Genomic DNA, 20,767 nt, shown 5'->3' on the forward strand with positions numbered 1-20,767 from the left:
GGGGAGTTTCTGGGAGCCTATCCCAGCTGACTTGGGGCAGACGCCAAATGTCCTTGAACGATGCTAATTTGTTACCACGTACATGATTTCTCTCTTGCCATGACATTTATTTTTTCATCGTATTTCAACATCTCACTTCATAAACTTAATAACAGTATATGCCAAGCAAAAAAAGAAGACAACATTTTGGACCAAACTAAATGTTTTTTTTTGTTTGTTTGTTTGTTTTTTGGGGGGCTTTTTTCCCCTGTGAGACATCAATCAGTTGAGAAAGACATGTTGAGAGACTTGACTGATTTGGTGATTAACATTCATCCCATGGCTGTGAACAACCTACCGAAAGGAATGGCAAAATACCTCTGCGTCTGCTGCATTTGAAAATGTGCAAATATCGCTGCGTCATATACAGAGCCGCATGTTGTTCATTCGTGCCCAGAAGGCCAGCAGCAATCTCCTTGGCCTGTGTTTACTCAGCTATTCACTTTATTTGTAAATCTTTGTCTCACTTTCTTGTTATTTTGGAATGATGTCCAATCATCAGTCGCAACTGAGGAATCAAAGCAAAGATGTTAAAGCGTGGGCTGATTAGAAGATCGAATTAGCTCATTTGCTCCCCCCTACTGTAATACAAATTCAAAAAGTAAAGTAAATGAACGGTTAGAAGGAAGAAACAATGTGTTTTTCTTGGATTTTGTGGCTGTTTATTGCACAATATACTTGCTATGAAACCATCCACGATTACGATTGACTCAAGAGTGCCTCTGCTGGTTACAGATGGGTAATACAATACATTTTGAAACAATTGCTTGATTCCCCACCAGTCGTCATTTCTTAAATAGCAAGCTTTTTAGTGAAGGGCCTGGCCTGTTTTTCTTTTAATTCTCTCATTAAGACATGAGTCAGTTTGTCAGCAGTGCCATTTTTTTTCTGAGTCACACGTGTCAGTTTCAGGGTTAAAAAAAAAAAAAAGAACACCCGTTATTTAAAGTGGTGCAGTTGATTGCGAGGGAAAGACGAAATGAGGATTCTTGCTGTTATGTGGAGCACTTTAAGTGTTCCGTAGCCTTTTAACAGTGCACCAAAAGGCCTTCCATCTGAAAGGCCGCAGCCTTTCATCTTAGCAGACTTAATATACACGAGAATTACCCTGTGGTGGGGCAACGCCGGCTGCCGCTTGCTATATGTGGCTTTCGAGCATGTGGCCCTGAGGACCACATAAAAGCAAGATTTCCTCCTGTGGTGAAAAGAGCCATCATTCTTCCCCCACCGCCTCCACCTTTGTTCTATATATTAGCATTTTCCCCTTCTCCAACGAGTGGTTAGTCATGAAGTGGCCTTGGGATAGCGGCGGGCCACACAAGATGGCGCATAACAGTTAAACCCAACAGAAATAAAGAAAAAACAGTTTTTTTTTAGCAAGCAACCCTGTCATTTTTTTTTCAATGATTATTGATATGATGACACAAAGTTAAAATGGTGACGGTCATTATGCTGTCAGGCGAAGGATTTCATTTGACTGTTCTACTGCCCGGAGACAGCTGGGATAGGCTCCAGCACCCCCCGCGACCCTAGTGAGGATCAAGCGGCTCGGAAGATGAATGAATGAATGAATGTTCGTCCCCTGATATGCAATAAGGCCATCCGCACTATTTGAAAGGCACTACGCTTCAAGCAGATGGCACGGCCCGCGCCTGCTGCGTCACTCAATCTCCTCATCAGACGAGCACTTCCATAAAACGAGCCGACAATGGAAACGCATGACTGCCTTGTTGTAAAGTCAGTGCCTGCGCTCGCTTTCACGCCAAGGTTCCGCTGGTCGTTTTTTTTTTTTTTAATCGCACGTACATCCGCCATCATTGAATTTTGTGAGCCCACGTGAAGCAACCGTGCGCGCGTGTCTCAGTGTCTCAGAGCCAGTGTGCGACAGAGGGGATTAAAATGCGGCTGGTAAATGAATCATTTAATCCCCCGGTTTAGAGACAGCTGGTTCTACAGAGAGCTGAGACACAGCTCCTGTCTGTGGGCGCCGCAGGAGACAACAAGAGACGGGCGAAGGTGGGAAGAAATGAGAAAGGCGGGCTTTCTCTCCTTGATCTTCAACCCGAAGTAACCCGCAGGTGTTTGCGGAACGGTTGCAGGGCAATTGTTCAATGTCATTATGGGGAGTGCAAGAGATTCGCGGAGGGAGCTGAGATAATAGAAATAAACACGCCGCATTGTGATCGAAGCCATGCAATGCCGTGAGGCGAGCGTGTGGCGTTTCACACTTGACGTTGAGGCAACGCTAATCTCATCATCGGCAAAAATATGCAAGTCTAACGTCAAATACAATAAAATCACAAATACAATGCAAAATGAAACAAAGTCTGGCTGCTGTATTCCGTCTTACAACACAATACATTTTGGAACATAAGGTGAGAATGGACGACTCGTTGCAAAGAGACATTCGGGACCAGTCGATTAATCGACTTGCATCAGGTCCAAATAATTCACAAAGAGGAGGATCTTAATGGCTTAAAGAATTGACTTGTATATATGTTACAAAACAAATTACGTGATTAAATTTCCACTACACATTCCCTCATAGGAACGTGTTCACTGGGAATTCCATTTCAAAATTGACATTTCAATTCCAGAAAAATGTTCAACTTTCGTTACTTTTGGAAGAAACTTGGTTTTGACATTCTGTATATTGAGCCTCCATGGAATATTATCTAGGTTCTACCGTATACTAAAAATTGCATCCGGAAAGCTGCCCGCAACAAGAAAACAGTGAAGTGACAAAATAAGGATTTGATCCCACTAATTCAAAACCTGTTGTCATATCCGTCGGGTGTCACAGTTTCCATTCCAAGTGAAGGACATTTTGACCTTGTGCCAAAGCCCCAGCTGCCCAAGGAAGCTCACCCCCCTTCCACCCTTGCTCATATTCGGCCCTCCCTGGTCCTTCAGTGAAAGGCATATGACTGAAAAATCAGCGCCTAATGCTGTGATAATTTTACAGTTTGAGCCCTGCGAGTCCAAGGGACTCGCTGATCAGAAAAGTACGAGTCCCATTATGCATTTAGAGAGTTCCAAATTTCGAATTCTGAAATGATCAATTTATTCAATTGCATTTAATAATAACACAAACAACATCAATAGACATTGATAATTGGTTTATTTCTTATAAACAAATGCTGCAAAAATTGTAGTAATTCAGGCATCCAAATAGGTTCTTATTTCATCCCATGGTTCAATCTTCGAGTTCATATCTCCGCAATAAACTTTCGCTACACTTGTTGGCAAAACTTGTTTTAACGTTACACAACTTAGCAATCGTCTGCTTTCCAAGAGGTGAAGGACGATTTTCGTCAATCTCATTTTGTGAGAACGGAAATCTCGTCACGCGAGATTACTTAACGTAAGATCAAAGCAACAATGGCAGTGATTGTCAAAGATTTACCATCGTTTTTTTTGGAGGGGGGGGGGGTGACTGAAAAATGTCCTTGCATCCCAAAAACGCACATTATTTGGAACTGTGTGTCTGGTGGGAAAATTATGCGTCTAGGATGCGGGATGCAGAGTTAATGAGATGGCTGGTCTAATGACATCATTGATTTGCAGGCTAGTCTTTGGCCATCGTTTTCATGATCCGACTGCATTATCACAATCCCCTAAAATACTAAAAGTAACCAAGGAACCTCACTGCTGGCACTGATAAAAATAATACAACCCCCCAAAAAACGAACATCAATCACACATCATTTAAAGATGAAGAAACCGACCGCTGGCGGATGAAATTGGGCTTTGCGCATGTAACTGGAGTTTATTTTTTTAAAAATGCAGTGGCTCCACTGAGGGAATCCACGCCTTAATGTTCTTTGAAGTTCCTCCTCTCCGTGGGTGGGACCGTGGCACGGCACCAGGCCACTGCCACAAAGGATTGAGTAACGGCTGCCTCACGCATGCACACGCACACGCACACACACACACGGATCCAGTGCTGCGTGACAGTTTCGCAGTGCTATCACATATGCAATCCTCTGCCAGAAATAATCCTTAGCTTTTAAGTGTATGTCCGAGTGGGTGATTTCTTCTTTTTCCTTTTTTTTTTTTTTTAAATACTGTAATCAGAGTCCCACCGTCTTTTGTTTCCAATGAAGGGGCTCAGTGATTTGAGATGACTGTGTGAGAAAAGGAAACCCCGTTTTTACAGCCTCAACTTCAAAACGTAATGCAGGAATATACGGTATTGGCCCGAATATAAGATGGCCCTGATTATAAGACGACCCCCTCTTTTTAAGACTCAAGTTTGAAAAAAGACTTTTTGAACACCAAATTAATTTTTATACAGAAAATAATTACAGTACATCTGAAACAAACGATTATAACAATATATTTGAGAGAAAAAACGTGCTATTTTGCCTCGTTCAAATCTCAATATCTGAAGATTTAAATCTGTAAACTAAAGTGCATTCACATTCGTAAATGAATGGCTTCTGGTTTTTGAAATGTAAATTACTTACATCATAACTTCTCCTCAGCTTCCGGTTAACCTGGCCGATCTTCGACCCACTTTTCTCCAGATTGTCGCTACGTTTCTCCATTTCCTGTTATCTCTTTTATTATGTTCTTCTCTTTTCTTTCTTACCGTTATTTTTTATAATTATTCTTCGTGCTACCGCTATTTTTATTTTTATTCTTCGTGACAGGGGTTGACTTTGGCCAAGTTCAGCATTCGCTTCAAAGATATCTGGCGCCATCTTGCGTCGTGAACGGGTATAATGTCTAGGTCCCAAATATAAGACGACCCCCACTTTTTCACTCTTATTTCAATGCAAAAAACATAATCTTATATTTGGGCCAATATGGTACATTCAGTGTTGGTATCGATGGCTCGCGAGTGTTATTTTTAGGCACGCGGAGGTCGGGCAAAGGGGCTTGTATGTGTCAACGCGCTGTGGAGCCAGTGTGGAGCCAAACCACTCACTGGTTTTAATGACGATACGTGTACGCATCAACTCTACTGAGGCCGATTCCTGAATTGAGTTTAAAAACAAATTAAGACTGGCAGAAATTAGACCATAAACCCAAAACCAAAGTTGTATTTATATAAGCTTACTCTTGTTTAACGCTGCATTGGAGTTATTTTCAATACTGTACCCGAGAGCGTTTAAAGGGGGATCACGAAAACAGCAAAAGCACGGCACACTTTGAAATGTCGAAGCTTTTTGGTATTCAGCCGTCACTCGGCATTATAACAACGGCGGCCCACCTGACATTTCTACTTTGAGCTCTGGCGAGCGTCAGAGAGGTGTCTCGACTCCTTCATGTCACAAGAACATAATCCTTTCCAAGGCAAAGTCAGCCTTATCCTGCTGTTCACATTGAATTATTAATTACACTAAGACACTCTCGCAGTAGTTCAGTGGAAGTTCTTCTTTCTAATACAACCTGCTCCGAAATGTTGCTTTTTGTTTTTAATTATTTAACATGAAATAATAAAAAGAGCACAACGTAAAAGAGTTCCGAGTACATCGATGAGGGACGAAGCGGGACACAAATTGAGTCAAAAGAAATACAGGATTGCTTCATGAGACATGACAAGACATTTATCACTTGTAATTACACGACATGCCGGCGGGTTCCGACAGAAGTGAAACGCTGTTATCTGTATCAGTGCATCACTCTGTTGAACCCTTTCAGGGACAGCGATTACTACAGTGGACAGTTTATCAGGTTATCATTATTTGTGCATGAGAGGGTTAAATAATGCTTTGGGTGCTCACTGAGTTGATGACTCATCCTGAAATTTAATAATAATCCTGAAATTCATCCATCCATCCATTTTCTGTTCCGCTTTATCCTAACAATGGTCGCGGGGGGAGCTGAAGCCTATCCCAGCTGTCTTCGGGCAATAGGCAGAGGACACCCTGAACCGGTTGCTGGCCAATCGCCGGCCACACAGAGACGAACAACCATCCGCGCTCACACTCACACCTCGGGACAATTTGGAGTGTTCATTCAGCCTGCCGTGCATGTTTTTGGAATATGGGAGGAAACCGGAGTACCCGGAGAAAACCCACGCAGGCCCGGGGGAGAACATGCAAACTCCACACAGGGAGGCCGGAGCTGGAATTGAACCCGATAACTCTGCACTGTGTGGTAGACGCGCTAACCACTGGATCACCGGACCACCCTGATCCTGAAATTGCAGGTTCAAAGTCGCAAATGTATGACATTGGGAGTGTTCGATTTTAGATATTGCCCGGAATCTCAACACGAACTATTCAGCAGGTTTGAACGCCACTTTTGAACCCTTTGGGGGACAGCGGTTACTACAGAGGACGGCTTGTCCTTTTATCGGGTCACAGGGTGCATGAAAGGGTTAAAATGTCTGTATAGTATTGCGTAACGCAGAGATTGTTATTTCTTAAGACTCCAAATGTCAAGAACCCCAAAAGCTATCCAAAAAAAAACGTGAAGTGATCACCATCACTGCAAGGCTTTCAAACCCGACTCAGCTTACTTGTTTGTCTTCAAACAGTTCCAGCCTCGGGCACAGCAAAACTTTTATCACCTGCTCAAGAAAAGTGTTACTATAAAAAAAAAAAGGCCATCAAAACAAAACAGAAGTTTTATTTGGAGTCACCAAGAGCTGCGGGCTGAATAAAAAAAGAACCCAAACCGTAGTTGAGGTGCAGCCATCGTGACATCAGTGGGGGGTTCTCTGACAAAGACGAGTAGCAAAAGAGGTGACCACAACGAAGGAAAGATCAGATAAGATTGTCTCACAATGGAGAAATTCCCAATTTCAACACAAGCTGTCAAGAAATATGCAATTTAATTAGCAAGAAAAGGTGAGAGAAGCTTCACTGGACCTACAGCAAGAGCAGCAGTGCAAGAAAATTACGCCCTCGCTGTGGCTCAGGTGATTGTCGAGCAGCCTTCAAGCACACCTGGCAAATGCGAGCCTTGGAGCAGGAGAACTCCTGACTTGGAGGGTAACGAATGGAGAGTTAAATCGGACAAAATGAGCTGCAGAGGGAGTTTGCTTGTCTCACGATCCGACACGGCGGCGGCCCGGGAAATTGGGGTCAGAGTTCAAATTTAGCAGTCCTTTTGAAGGAAATGGTTGTTGTGAGACACACAAACACACCGAAGAGCTGATGGACGACCGATATGTCCATCAGCTAGTAAAGGCATTTAAGACGTTGCCTTCATTTGTCATCTGGAACGCAATGACCACTTATTGTTTTTACATTAATTGGCAGAAAATGTGATTGCCCACATTGAAATTTTGAGCACGAAAAAAACCCACGATCCCACTATTTCTTATTGAGATTTATGGCCATGTCACATTCAAAAGGACCCTAGTGATTCTCCTTAAAGGTTCACGAGAAGCAGGGCACATCCTGGAACTGGAAGCCAGTCAATAGCACAAAGGAAAACAAAACCAAAAAAAAGTCCTACTTTCAATCACAATTATTCGCAATCATTTGTGAGTGAATATGAGAAAACCCAGACAAGCACATGGAAAAACATGCATGGGTCACAAAGAGAGGCAGAGATTAGAAACCAGACTGCCGAGGAGGGCCGAGGAGGGCCGAGGAGGCCTGGCCTTGTACGATGACATCATCAACTTTTTTCCAGCAATACTTTTTTTTTTTTACCTTAAGAAAAGCAATGCAAGCTGAGGCTCTGAGATAACGTCTTGACATTCAGCAGCAATAAAACGAAGAAACTCCACCCGACAGGTCCACGCAGAGATTTATGAACATGTTGATTTGAAAAAGATGAAGGGCTCAAGGGATGCAACTCCAAACAAACTTGCGTATAGTATACTCATGAGACATATCACAAATGGATTTTATTGGGTTCCGTATTCAGACTTGACTCTTAATCAACAATGATATGGCACATTTAGTGTACTGGGCAAAAAAGGCAAACGCTTGGACACCTGAAGCACTTCGTAATTGCATTGATTGTAAAATGAAAGACAAGTTTTCATGAAATACTCATGAAAACTCGATAAAGCCCTGCCTGCGGCCTTTTGAAACAATCACTGTTTGGTATCACCCCGACAAAATCTAATTAAGATCACACTAGATGATGATTTGAAAAAAGGAAAATGATTAAGTGTTTTTGTTCACCTCAGCAGCCCTTTGAACAACCGAGACTCATTGGCTAATCCTAATAATAAGATCATTGCAGCTCTGACACGGCACTCTCACACTTCCAGATAGATAGGCGAGTGCATTGTATTATTGTAAAACAAATTGGTTAACTGTACAATAAGATGATTGAAGGGACACCGTTTTCGATCGCGTGATCGTAATTTGGTTGTTGGATGTTGGACGCTGAGATTGGGATCGAGGCTTAAAATCGGAATGACGAGCAGACGATGGCTTGTTCATTTTCATTCCTTCTGTTTTTTTTTTTTTTTACGTTCTTTGGAATTTCCAGTCTCAGAAGTGCTAAATAGTTTCCGGAGTGTGGAGAAAATGTGGCTGCAGGGGCAAAGAAGTGACACGATGACAAATCGATCGTCATAGACTATAACGATCTCTAAAATGATTCATACATCTCTAATTGTGTGCAAAGACAAATGGAATGCTTGACGAGTTTGACTAACGTTAGCTAAAGCAGCACTAACCTTGCATTAGCTTCCAGGCGAGGAAACATTAGCATGGAGATAGTTGCCGTTCCTGTAATAAAATCATCCTACAATTCTGAAAATATCCAATGTATTGAGTTGCAGTAATTTCCCTTTTTTTTTTTTTAAACAAATATATTTATTCGAACACTCAAGAAGGGGCAGACCAAAGCAGTGCGCCAAACTCCAACATGGTAGCCGCGGGGCATATCTTGATTGAAGTTGCGTGATTGCTTCGGTATTGAATAAAAATGATCTCTGACCTTAATTTCGCCAAAACTATCACATTGATTTGCAAAATTAGCTATGTTTAAGAAAACGTAAGAGTAAAAATGACATCTTTATCCCCCGCACCCCCCCCCCCCCCCTCTCCATACAGACCCAGCGAGAGAATTCTAAAGTTACAATGTTCCTACAAATGTTAACAGCTGCTGTTCTTGTCATTTCTCCTGTCTCCTACAGACCACGTTCCCTGAACAGACGGAGCCCATTCCGGTACAGGTTCTGCCAGAACACCCACGATGACACCAGCACTCTGCCCCTAATAATTAATGTGTCAAAGCAGCCGTCAATAACACATGGGCTGTCAGAGCCACAGATTTGTTTTGGAAAAAAAAACAAAAAAAACATGCCAGCACCGAAAATAAAATCAGTTCACAGTCCTGGCCACCTACATTTGAATTTATTTTGAGTTGTCTGAGACAGTGAAGTACATTTTCTCTTTCTGTGTAAATCTCGGGCCTAGTAAAACGGAAATATTGATTTCATTCTAGCTTGATAAACTTCTCTAACATTTTTATGACTTTGTGTCAACAGTAAGCCCATATTTACCGAGAACGTTGATGAAATAAACCTACTGGTAGCTTCTTTTCAAATATGCATATCATTGCACAGTGACGGCGTAAGAAGGTCAAATATTGGCAAGAACATGACCATTGCAAAAGAAATCTGTCCCGACTTCAGACATGCTTGATGGTTGACCGTGTGGTGCAGAAAATCTTCAGGTGGAACTGTGAAGTGGCTCGTAAGTGTGGCGAAATATTTGATGATATCATGACCTCGTTTGGTCACCATGTAAAAAAACAACAACAAGAAAAAGGTTGGCTTGGCTAGGATTATTTTTAAAAATAGTTGTAAATGCAGTCTGATTGTTTGTGATCAGTGAGGCAGCTCAAATTTAGTAATGAAACATTCACCAAAATGTTAAGAGTCCAGAGTTCGCTGAAATTGAAATACAGTCAAACTCCTCTACAATGAAACCTGCATGGGCGAAAATACCCCCCTAGTGTGAAAAAATCGTCATGCATTAGCACCATTCCCACTCTCCTGCCCCCATACTTGTGCACTATTCATTCATTCATTCATCTTCCGTACCGCTTAATCCTCACTAGGGTCGCGGGGGGTGCTGGAGCCCATCCCAGCCGTCTCCGGGCAGTAGGCGGGGGACACCCTGAATAGGTTGCCAGCCAATCGCAGGGCACACATAGACGAACAACCATCCACGCTCACACTCACACCTAGGGACAATTTAGAGTGTTCAATCAGCCTGCCATGCATATTTTTGGAATGTGGGAGGAAACCGGAGCACCCGGAGAAAACCCACGCAGGCCCGGGGAGAACATGCAAACTCCACACAGGGAGGCCGGAGCTGGAATCGAACCCGGTACCTCTGCACTGTGAAGCCGACGTGCTAACCACTGGACTACCGGGCCGCCACTTGTGCACTATTGGAATAAAAATAAAGAATAGCTTGTGTTTGTGTGTGTGCGTTTACATCTGAAATCTAATTTGCTACAGTAAAAAATTTTAAAAAACCCTGTTGTCAAAAATGTTTTGCTGCAAACATGATTTCGTTGTAGAGGAGTTTCACTGTAGTCCACATTAAAGCACTCGTGATGCCGAATGGTATTTGCTTGCGAGCATTACAAGCGGTTCTAATGTGTTTAGCCCTGTGTCATCAAATAACTAATGAAAATTGTCTCAATAAATCATAAAGGAACACAAATTCAAACCAATTGCATGCAATTAGAACATGCATGAAGTGCACGAAAATGTTTTTGGTCAAAAGGAATCGAAGTGGTTCTTTTCAGAAGGACATTTGGAGAAAAAAAGAAAAATGAAGCAGATTTGGCTGGTAATCATCAGTTAATAACTGTCAGAAGACCCCCCGCCCCCTCGACCCCCAACACCATTTCACACCACTTTATCACGGCGCAGAAGATAAATCGACACAGAGATGTATAGACTTGGGTTTGGCTGGCAGCTGGTGCTTTGGGAGGTCTCTGATCTATGTTATTCATCGATTTATTTTATTTTTGTGCAGCCCTTAACCCACAAATCAATTTCAATTAAAAAAAAAAAAGATTATGATTGGTTTTCTTTTAAATGTTCCCCCATTGTTGTGAATCCAGCCAGGACCAGATTATCAACCTTCTAAGCAGTTCTCTATGGGGAAGAAACATATTTGCATTTATGAACGAAAATGTGTTCTTTGTTGCTTCAATTGTACAATAATGAAATGAGCCATGCACAAAAGAAAACTAGCATCAGATTTCCTCGCGTGTTTGATTTCACCGACAACCACAATTGAGTCGAGGAATAAGATAAATCCTCGCATTAACTCATTCACTCCCAAAGACGTTTTTAAACGTCTTTTCGCACTTAGTCTAAAATTAGCTGGTCCTGAATTAGTTTTAAACATGCTTTCCACTGGCAGTTTTAACTGCGTGGCATCGACAGGCAAGCGAATCTTGGACGTTCGCACGAAAAGTGACAAAAGTCACAGCGCATCTACACATGTGGGTTAATGCGAGGAGTTGACGCGACGTGAACAGGCTTGAGGTTGTGTGAGGTAAATCGCTTGTGTGAGGTAAAACGCTCCAGACACGATTTAGCTTTTGAAATATGCAACCCAAGCCAAGGCGAAGGCCTCGAGAGAAACCAGCTAGCAACAAGTTAGCGAGGGTTTGCTCCCTGCGGCGAGAACGTTCTCCTAAAAATAGAGGGAAACTCTGACAGGATGAAATGAGACATTCATTTCTGGCCTCTTCAAGGCCGTTGGTTGTTGATGTGACATCATTAAGTTCTTCCTGTAGCGGGCGATAACTCTTTTGACGCTTCCAAAAAACACTTAATTAGCCAACACATAAGACACGCACATAAAAATCTAAAGAGAGTCTAAAGTCATCGGTGTGGTTTGTGTTGTTCCGCTACAATGTTTTCCTGACGACAGACTTTCATGATGATTTCGTATAATGTACAAAAAAAAGGCAGTTGCAATTTAAAACCAGTGTCACGGTCAATGCAAAGATAAGAATCAATCTGGGAGAGAGGAAAAAAAAAGGCCCTGCCCCATTTTCAGTCAAGATGGCGTCATTAAGAGACAAACAGCTCCTGAATGCCAATTATTCCCCCGCCAACTTTCTCCTGCTTTCTTCCTGTTAGCTACAAACACAAACATATCCACATTGTGAGAGCCTCCCAAAATGTCAATTATTTCTCAATGGTGTTCTCCCGCTTTTCTTCTTTTCAGCTCAAAACAGAAACACGTCCGCGTTCTGAGAGCAAACTCAATTCTCAAAATTGGAGGTAGCTGTGTGTGCGTGTCTTAATTTGAATTAAGAAGCGAGCGGCATGCCCGAGGTGACCGTCTCTCCGACAACAACAACAAACGTCAGAGATGGAATCAGCTATGCATGTTACTCCAGGCAACGGTGCTCGTCTTTATCCTTACAAGCAAACACGCGTGCTTTGAATCGATTACAATTCAACACGTCTCCAAAGGCAAAGTTTAAAAAAAAGAGCCTTGTTTCCGCTTTGTTATTTCATTCGCTTCGCTCGGTGTGGGCCGTCGGACTCGGAAGGTGAATACGCAAGGCAGCAGACCTCAAGCAACGAATGCAATTCCAAGATCGGGTTCTCGTAATGGCATCCGTCGCCTTCATCTTGCGTGTGACTGTCGAGAGGTGGGCCTCACTTCAAATACGACGGCCACATGGAGTTGATTTGGGGGCTTATTACCGAGGGAGGCTGAGAGCATGCCAGCTTGTTTCCAACCCGCAATTGCCATAAGTCATGAAATGACTACGAACGAATGAGCGAGTTGGGAAATCATGTGCAGTTGAGAGGGGACCCTTCCTGCTCCATCGCTCCCCCTCCCTCTTTTACAACCCGGTGAACTCAGAAGCTGCATTTACACCGCAGGTGCCCAATTCCTATTCCCTGCCTCTACCCGATTCTATTCCCATCTACTTTCAAGAGATCCAAATGACAATTGTTACACATATTGAACCACAGAAACTACATGCAGGCATACATGATCAAAACGTAGGTAAGATATGAGTCATTCGCTGCAAGTAAACAACAGTAAATTAATGTATATTTTTTCCCTTCCTGGTTCCATGGTGACACACTTTATTGAGACTTCCACGTCCACTTTAGTGGCAATTGTCAAACATGCGATATATCGTATTTTCACTCACATTTGTAAGATGCCTGATTGCAATCTGAAGACTTTCAAATTCACGAATCTTCATCATTCCTTTCCCGCCGTCATCGCACATCTCTAAATTGGGCTACGTAGGAAGATGGGAAAATCCAGCTCAACTTCCGCTTAGGGCAAACTGGATGTCCAGTACATGACATACACGACACAGCCAAAGAAATCCTATTAGAAAATAAGCCAAGAGTTGTCTGAGTATGATGCATTGTGATGACTTCAGAAATTGCAGAGACCTTAATTTGACAAAGCTTAACTAAGTAGTGTTGCCATTCGTTTCCCATTGTAAGATGTCCAATTGCTCCGTCACTTGCCCCAATTCTGCTTCCATTATGTCCTTCTTGCACAACTGTCTAGACCGGAACCAGTGTCTGACAATGCACTCCAACAGTACAGATGCTTTTTTTTATTCAGTGAAAGATGAACTTTTACTGTGTGAACTGAGACACGGGTAAGCCCGATTCAAGTCCCTGACTCACTTTTGAATCAGGGCTGGCGACGAAGAATGACGGGCCAACACTTAATGCATTACCAACATGAAGTACCGTATTTTCCGTACGATAAGGCGCTTCGAAGTATACGGTGCACCTTCAATGAATGGCCTATTTTAATACTGTTTTCATATGCAGGGCGCATCACATTATAAGGCGCATTGAATAGAAGCTACAATAGTGGCTGCGGTTGCGTTATGCATCCACTAGATGGAGCTAGGCTAAAGGAATACAATACAGCTTTATTTATCTTGAGCCCTTGCTGCGGTTTTGTTATGCATCCACTCGATGAGGCTACGCTAAAGGGAATACAATACAATCCAATTAGATGTCGAGCTTTCACAACTGCTTTAAAATACGGCATCCAAGAAATCTGAATATTGATCCGTATATAAGGCGCACGGTCGGCTTTTGAGAAAATTGAAGGCTTTTAGGTGCACCTTATAGTACGGAAAATGTGGCATTTAAATCAGTAAAATGTTCCACAGTACCACAATGACACTTTTGAAAACACTTCAAGAAAATCCCAAATCTTATGAATGGTTTCAAATTCATACATATCTCTGGAGGATATGACCAAGATAGCAACGTGAAGAGTGTGAAGAGTGTGACTTGTGAGTGTGTGTTTTTAGTTCTGTCAGAAAGCTTCCAGGACCGATGTCACAAATGAAACCTTGCAAACGCAAACTGTTGGCGGGCCGGATGATCAAGCAGCACGTCAACAAAGAGATCCTGCAATGTTTGCTTCGTTCAATGCGTGAGAAGAGGCGAGAGTTGAGGCAAGACGATATGTGGCTGTGACCACGACAACTCGCCTGTTTACATCGGCCATAGCATCTGACCGTTCCTGGCCGAGGAAAACATCATCGTGCTGGCGCAAACTCCCTACTTTCCCAACCCGACTGTGTGACTTTATTTCTTCCTATTTGCTAATTATATGAACCATTCAATGAATGATAGGCAATTTTGTGGATTCGCCACTTCTTTGGTGGCACTTTTCTCCTTCTTCATTTTGCATAAGGCATTTTTTTCTTGACCCCTTGTTATTGCAAAACACCAATCCCTCCTTGGTACTTCCCCTGGACTTTCAGTGCATCCAATTTTCTCGCTAAGCCCCCCTCTATCCTCGGGCCTTTGGGTGTAATCAGACAGACCATGATGGGCTGGTATAAGAACGCCTCCTTCGTAAAGAGCAGGAGCTTGAAGGGATGGAACGGTTAAAAAAATAAGGGAATAAAAAAAAATCAATCTTCAAAACTGGTGATTTGCACCACAATACTGACAAGCACTGCAAGGGAGATAACAGCGGTTGAAAAACAACATATTTGATTTTGCACACGAGCTACGCACATCCGGTTGAAGCATTGCTGGACGAATATAACAAAGCCCGACCTGGCATGACTTGAAGATGAATCAGAGATACACATTGGCTCTGAAGCCTCTTTCCATGTAATGAGTCACCTGACGGCATAAAATAGTTGCGGTGTGAGAGAGCGGGATGTTTTGCTTCCAACCAATTTAGCTTACATAATCAAAATGTTAATTCTATTCACCTGTTGAGTGTTATGTGAATGCCTTGGTAGAAACGCCAAACTAACCGTTTGTGGATGATGAAACTCCTATCAAGCGTATAGTCCTGCATCCCTTTATATAAGTGATTCGCTTCTAGCGTGGGCATATCTTGCTGTGCTGGGAATGTACTCATAGTTGAGGATTGTAAACCAAACTGGGCTTTTTATCACATACCTGCTGATGACGATAAAAGACAGCGATGGATAACGGCAATCAACCGAAAGGACCGGCAGCCCTCCAAGTATTCGAGGATGGGCAGCCATCATTTTTTTACTGGGTGGGTAGATCACTGTTCATATAGTTTCCTCATAATCATTAAATTACTGCATATTGCTTTGTGCAAAAACATAGGACGGAATGTGGGAAGTTTTATGAGTTATGAGCAAGTGACAAGGTATCCTGCTCCCCCAAGTGTGAGCTGGAGGTGAACAGGATAAAGGATAAAGTCTGGACGACCTCGTATGCGTCCAGACTCTGATATTAGCTCCAGTGTAAGGGGGAAAAACGGCATTGAAAACGTCATGATAAAGGTCGTGCGCTGTGAATTCCGGCAAAGTCGGCCATTTGGTGGATTGCGAGACTAATAAAGTTTAAAAAAAAAAAAAACAAGATGTCATGGTGAGATGGGCAAAAATAAGTCATCCAGTCGCTAAGTCGCTCCGTTTTCCATCCGCTTGAATTGGGCAGGTATTAACTTCTGCCGTGCATCAAGGCGCACTCGCGCGATGCAGCTGCGGCAGGTCAATAGGGACTCGCCTTGCGTCGCCTGGGGGAACAAATATTTCAACCTAGCTGGTCATCAGAGAGATGCAATCCTGTTCCGAAGCAGGGTGGTGGTGGCGAGCTTGAACAAGGCACCCATTCCCCAACACTATCACTGAATACAAACTCTCTGTACGTTGCAAGTTTTCCACTTCAAACCAAAATACGTGTTTATACTGCAGCATGGCCATCATTTAACTTTAAAATGTCAACTGTCTTTTGTGAACAAGCTTCCATTGCGAACAGAATGTGTTGGTGGAGAGAATTTAGAAAACTGACTACTGGCAAACAAGACTCAGGTCAGTTTTTGTTTTTCTTCTCTCTCTCCACAGCTTGAAACATGACCGAGTATAGTTGAAGAAAGTGCCGCAGATTGAGATTTGAGATGAAGAGCTTCCACATGACAGGCTGCATTTGTAACTTCTCAGCGAAGTGGCCAGCTCACATCTCCAGTGGCCTAAAAAATTGTGCAGCATCTTTTTTTTTTGCTTTTTTTTCAAGGGCTTCATCAAGCAAAAGTGAAAAATGAATGAATGGAATAAACAGTGAAACTCCTCTACAATGAAATCAGGTTTGCAGCAAGAACTTTTTCACAACAGAGGGTTTTCCACTGTTGCAAATTTGATCTCAGATCAACACACACACACACACACACACACGTGTACACACCCACATAAACGTATGTGTACTCTATTTTTATTCCAATAGTGCATAAGTATGAGCATACACTTATTTGACACTTTATATAGTCAGTGTATAAAGAAAAAAGGGAAAGAAATTGCAAAATGTAAGATCAACATTCACTTTCACTTATATTGCGGGGGTACGTATTGAAGAAGAAGAACTAAGAGTTTGTTGGGAATTTATTCAATAGTGTGGAACTGATTGCGAAAGGAAGCCGTTGTGACAAAAATGGAGGGAGCTACTTTGTTGCAACTCGCAGAGGCACCGGTGACCCATGTAGAACATGACAGCAGCTATGGACGCTATGAGTGAGATACTCCATCCACACATACATTCATTACAGCAAAACTAATCATAATAACTCATCATAAATCTGCTCAGTATTCAGAAAGAGACTCTCCCATTGTATTCAAAATAACACTTCATTCAATGAATTGATTGCACATTCCCCCTGATAAATGAAATGGGTGTGAAAGATTTTTCGGAAAACTACCACAAACGTGTCCGAGGATCGTCTTCTAAATACATAAGTTTCCAGCCGCGTAAAATGTCATTTCGCCCCCTTCATCACGGTTGTGTCACTCTTGCACGTCAACAGGAAAGCGCTCCTCATTCAGGTGTACGGATGCTTTGGGAAGCTCATCGGTTACTGGAAACTTCAGCGGGAGGGGGGCGGGGGTGTGTGAGGAAAAAGTCCTCCTGGGGAAAATAAACCGATGAGCGCAAAGCAAAAGTGTATTGTGTTTTCAATGATATGACTCAAGTGCTGAAGGTGCACATCGGCGCGGTGCAGCTGCACAGTATATCACGGCGGATCGGAGCAGAGCAATAATCCCGCCGATGGGCGCTGCGTTGTGCGCAGCGTGTGGTTGTTATGAACGCTAAGATCAGAACGGAGGTGTGGGCGAAGCTCTGAAAAAGGGAGTCATGATACAAATGACGGAACAGTGCTTTTCATCTTCTCGGCTTGGTGGGCTGCGCCGACCCAACGAGTGCATCCAATGTGATGGGATCATATCGTGTGTGGTAAAGTACGGCAATGTCGTGCGACTCCCTCATGCAGTGCCGTGACATGCGAACAACCGATTGTTTGTCTCGTAAATGATGTTCACTCTGGCTAATCAACTTGAAATTGCAGTCGTGAGCAAATGCTGAGCGATGCTATTGCCGAGCACACAAGCCGGGGAGATAAATTGCGCGGCGGACTAAAAGGTCGACCCAAAGCTCTCAAGTCGAAAGCGCCTGCAGTCACGCAATTTGAAAATCAATCAAAACTTGACTGAAATCTGATCACATCTTTGATTAACCGTCTGGAAAAATCCCAAATTTGGAACAAGATTGTTATGAGTTTATGAAAAGTAATGACATTACAAAAACAAAAAAAAAATTGTCTTAACGAAAATCAATACGGATTGCTCTAGTCAAACAAGAATAGAAAAATGGGGTTGATTAACACTCAATAATTTGACTGTTGCCAATAATTCTGCCTATAATAAGTCCACCCTTTCATTTTCTGGAGTCTGTGCCAGTAGATTTCAGGCGGAAGTTTGTCAACAACCTGGAATGGACGCCGAGTCATCAATGGGCACGACAACTGCCGAGACAGACACCCATTCACACTCCCAATTATACAATTCCTTGTTGGGGAACAAAACCATGCATGCTGCCAGCATGGAAGTGAACTGACTGCCCTGCCACACGATCAGAAACTCTAGCAATATATCCCTTCGCCATTTTACATGCAGAAAAAGTTGCAATAAATGACAACGTATCGCCGCAACCCTAGTGAGGATCAAGCGGTTCGGAAAATGGATGGATGGACAACGTATCGTACAACCAAAACAGAGAGTTGAAAACAGTGAATAGAATCTTAGATACAATATAATCAGATGTGACTGATTACTCTCATGAGGACAAGCACTGAAAATGAATGTATGGATTTGGCTGCAGCCAGATACAAACTCTCATTGTCGTACCGACAACAATGGGCAATGGTGTTATCAATCAAATTAACATGCATGTTTCTAAAAAATGCACGGGGGAACCTTAAGTACCCGTAGAAAAGCCAACAAAGCACAGAGAGAACATATTATAGTGCTCGGCTAGGCTAGCAAACCTGTAGAGAAAAACGAGCAGGGATGAGAAGCGTAAATTATGCTGTGTTTCAAGATTCGCAAGTTAAAACTCTTATTTGTAAAAGCTCTTCTCCGCTGTCGGTAGTTACCGATTTAAATGCCATTCGCTTTATTACAGCGGATAAGTCATTCACTTGACGTTTAGCTTCACCGGCAGTCAAACGAGGAACTTCCCCGTTGCAATTTGTAGGAGTGAGAAAAGCTTTTATCATCTCATGCCTGGTGGGCTAAACGCTCGCCACAGTCTTTGAATATGTCTGTATGTTACGCAACTATATTTAAAAATAAATAAATCATAATGATCATAATAATGACACCCGCGACAGCGAGTTCGCTCCCCGCAGTTATCGGCACCGGAAGCTGTCGGGAAAGCTGGACAAATCCATTCGCATCTATTGATTGATCAAACTAACATGCGAGGGGGCATGCGAGGGTCGTCGACTCACAGTTCTGAGCTTCTGGGTTTGAATCTTTGGCTTCCTTGCACATGCCCGCCACCCAAAAAAAAAACGCGTTTGAGGAGGGAAACATCGAAAACATGAAAGTGGCCCTCGAGAACCGGAGTTTGACATTTGTGACTTATCGAACCGCTGTGAATGTGAGGGCGAAGGTTTGTTTTATTTTTTGTCTACATGCACCATGCGAGTGACCGGCGACCAATTCAGATTTGCAACCTGCCTCCTCACCAAAACCTGCTGATGAAGTGCGAGAGACGATGGATGAATTGTTCTCACTGTATCTCCCCCCACCAAAAAAAAAAAAACCGAAATGTTTTACAGCACAAGCACCGGTCTGCTCTAACACCCACAGCAAGAACAATATTTGAAGAAACAGTCCCCGGATTTTTAAGAGGTGTTCACGAATTCACTAAGGATGATAGCAGATTTGGGGGCGGGGGGTGGAGGGAGAGAAAAAGTCATCCGTAGTAAGTAACTTACCACCCCGGTGTCCTCCCGACCGGCCCGCGGGGGAGCCGCTCGGCTCAGAGGCAGCAGCCACAACATGGGCACCAGAAGCAGCATCTCCGCACATATATTCCACGTCCACTTGGTCAAAGCCACAAAAAGGAATTCACGCCCTTCAAAGCCGGTTGCTACCGCAGAGCTGGAGCGACAACCCGGGAGGAAGCATCCAGTGAGATGAAGAGAAAAAAAACAACAACAACAAAAACAAAGTCCCGCAACTAGAGGGTAAAAATGTCCCAAAACAAACAGTCTACCTCACTGTGGAAAGCAAACACATACAAGCCATGAAACAGGTGCCATGCATTGCACCTGTTCGTGGGGTCGTGGGGAGTTTTAATGAGCGATAACTGATGATACAAAGAAGAAAAAAAATATTCCGGACGGGGTAACGATCCAACGAGATACGTGCTGTCGTGCTCTCCTCATCACCGGAGTGGCCCCAGGCAGGCATAGGCAGCTCTGCTCCAAGTAAGCAAGCAGCTGCACAATACACGCTGATTAGCACACCCACGCTCTGCTTCCGGGAGAGACTGTCAAAATAAAGCTACTGCACGGAACACTGTGGAAAGTGACTGGAAACCCATGCTAGGGTCAAAATACCGTCGGAGTATCTTAACGTTGGTAAAACTAAAACATGCGGTTTATTCGTACATTAACTAGACCAAAAAATGAAGAGAAACAGCGTTCAAAAATGGTTTTAAAAATACCCAATAAGTCTGTAGTACCCTCTAAAATTCCGAATTGAATTCCGACTCCGGTCTTCCTGTGTGGAGTTTGCATGTTCCCCCCGTGCCTGCGTTGTTGTTTTTTTCCCCGCAGGTATTCTGGTTCCTTCCCATGTTCCAAAAATATGCATGGCAGGTTAATGGAACACTCTAAATTGTCCCTAGGTGTGATTGTGAGCGCGAATGGTTGTTCGTCTACAGCAGGGGTGTCAAACTCATTTTAGTCACCGGCCAATTTAAGATATCCTTTATTTGTCCGCAATGGGGAATTTACAGTCAGAGATCAGAAAGGAAACC

The 20,767-nt window shown here is 43.1% G+C and overlaps 1 protein-coding gene across 1 annotated transcript in view; it reads right to left on the reverse strand.

The window, feature by feature from the left end:
- LOC127591278 (matrix metalloproteinase-17-like) overlaps window positions 1-20,241 on the reverse strand; it is a 51,823-nt gene extending 31,582 nt beyond the window's left edge. The window contains exon 1 of the mRNA XM_052051254.1: window positions 19,719-20,241. Coding sequence (XP_051907214.1) covers window positions 19,719-19,802 — 84 coding nt within the window. The 5' untranslated portion in view covers window positions 19,803-20,241. The remainder of the gene's footprint in view (window positions 1-19,718) is intronic.
- Window positions 20,242-20,767: the final 526 nt, after the last annotated feature.

Source organism: Hippocampus zosterae, chromosome 18 (genome assembly GCF_025434085.1).
Source record: "Hippocampus zosterae strain Florida chromosome 18, ASM2543408v3, whole genome shotgun sequence".
Lineage (NCBI taxonomy): Eukaryota > Metazoa > Chordata > Actinopteri > Syngnathiformes > Syngnathidae > Hippocampus > Hippocampus zosterae.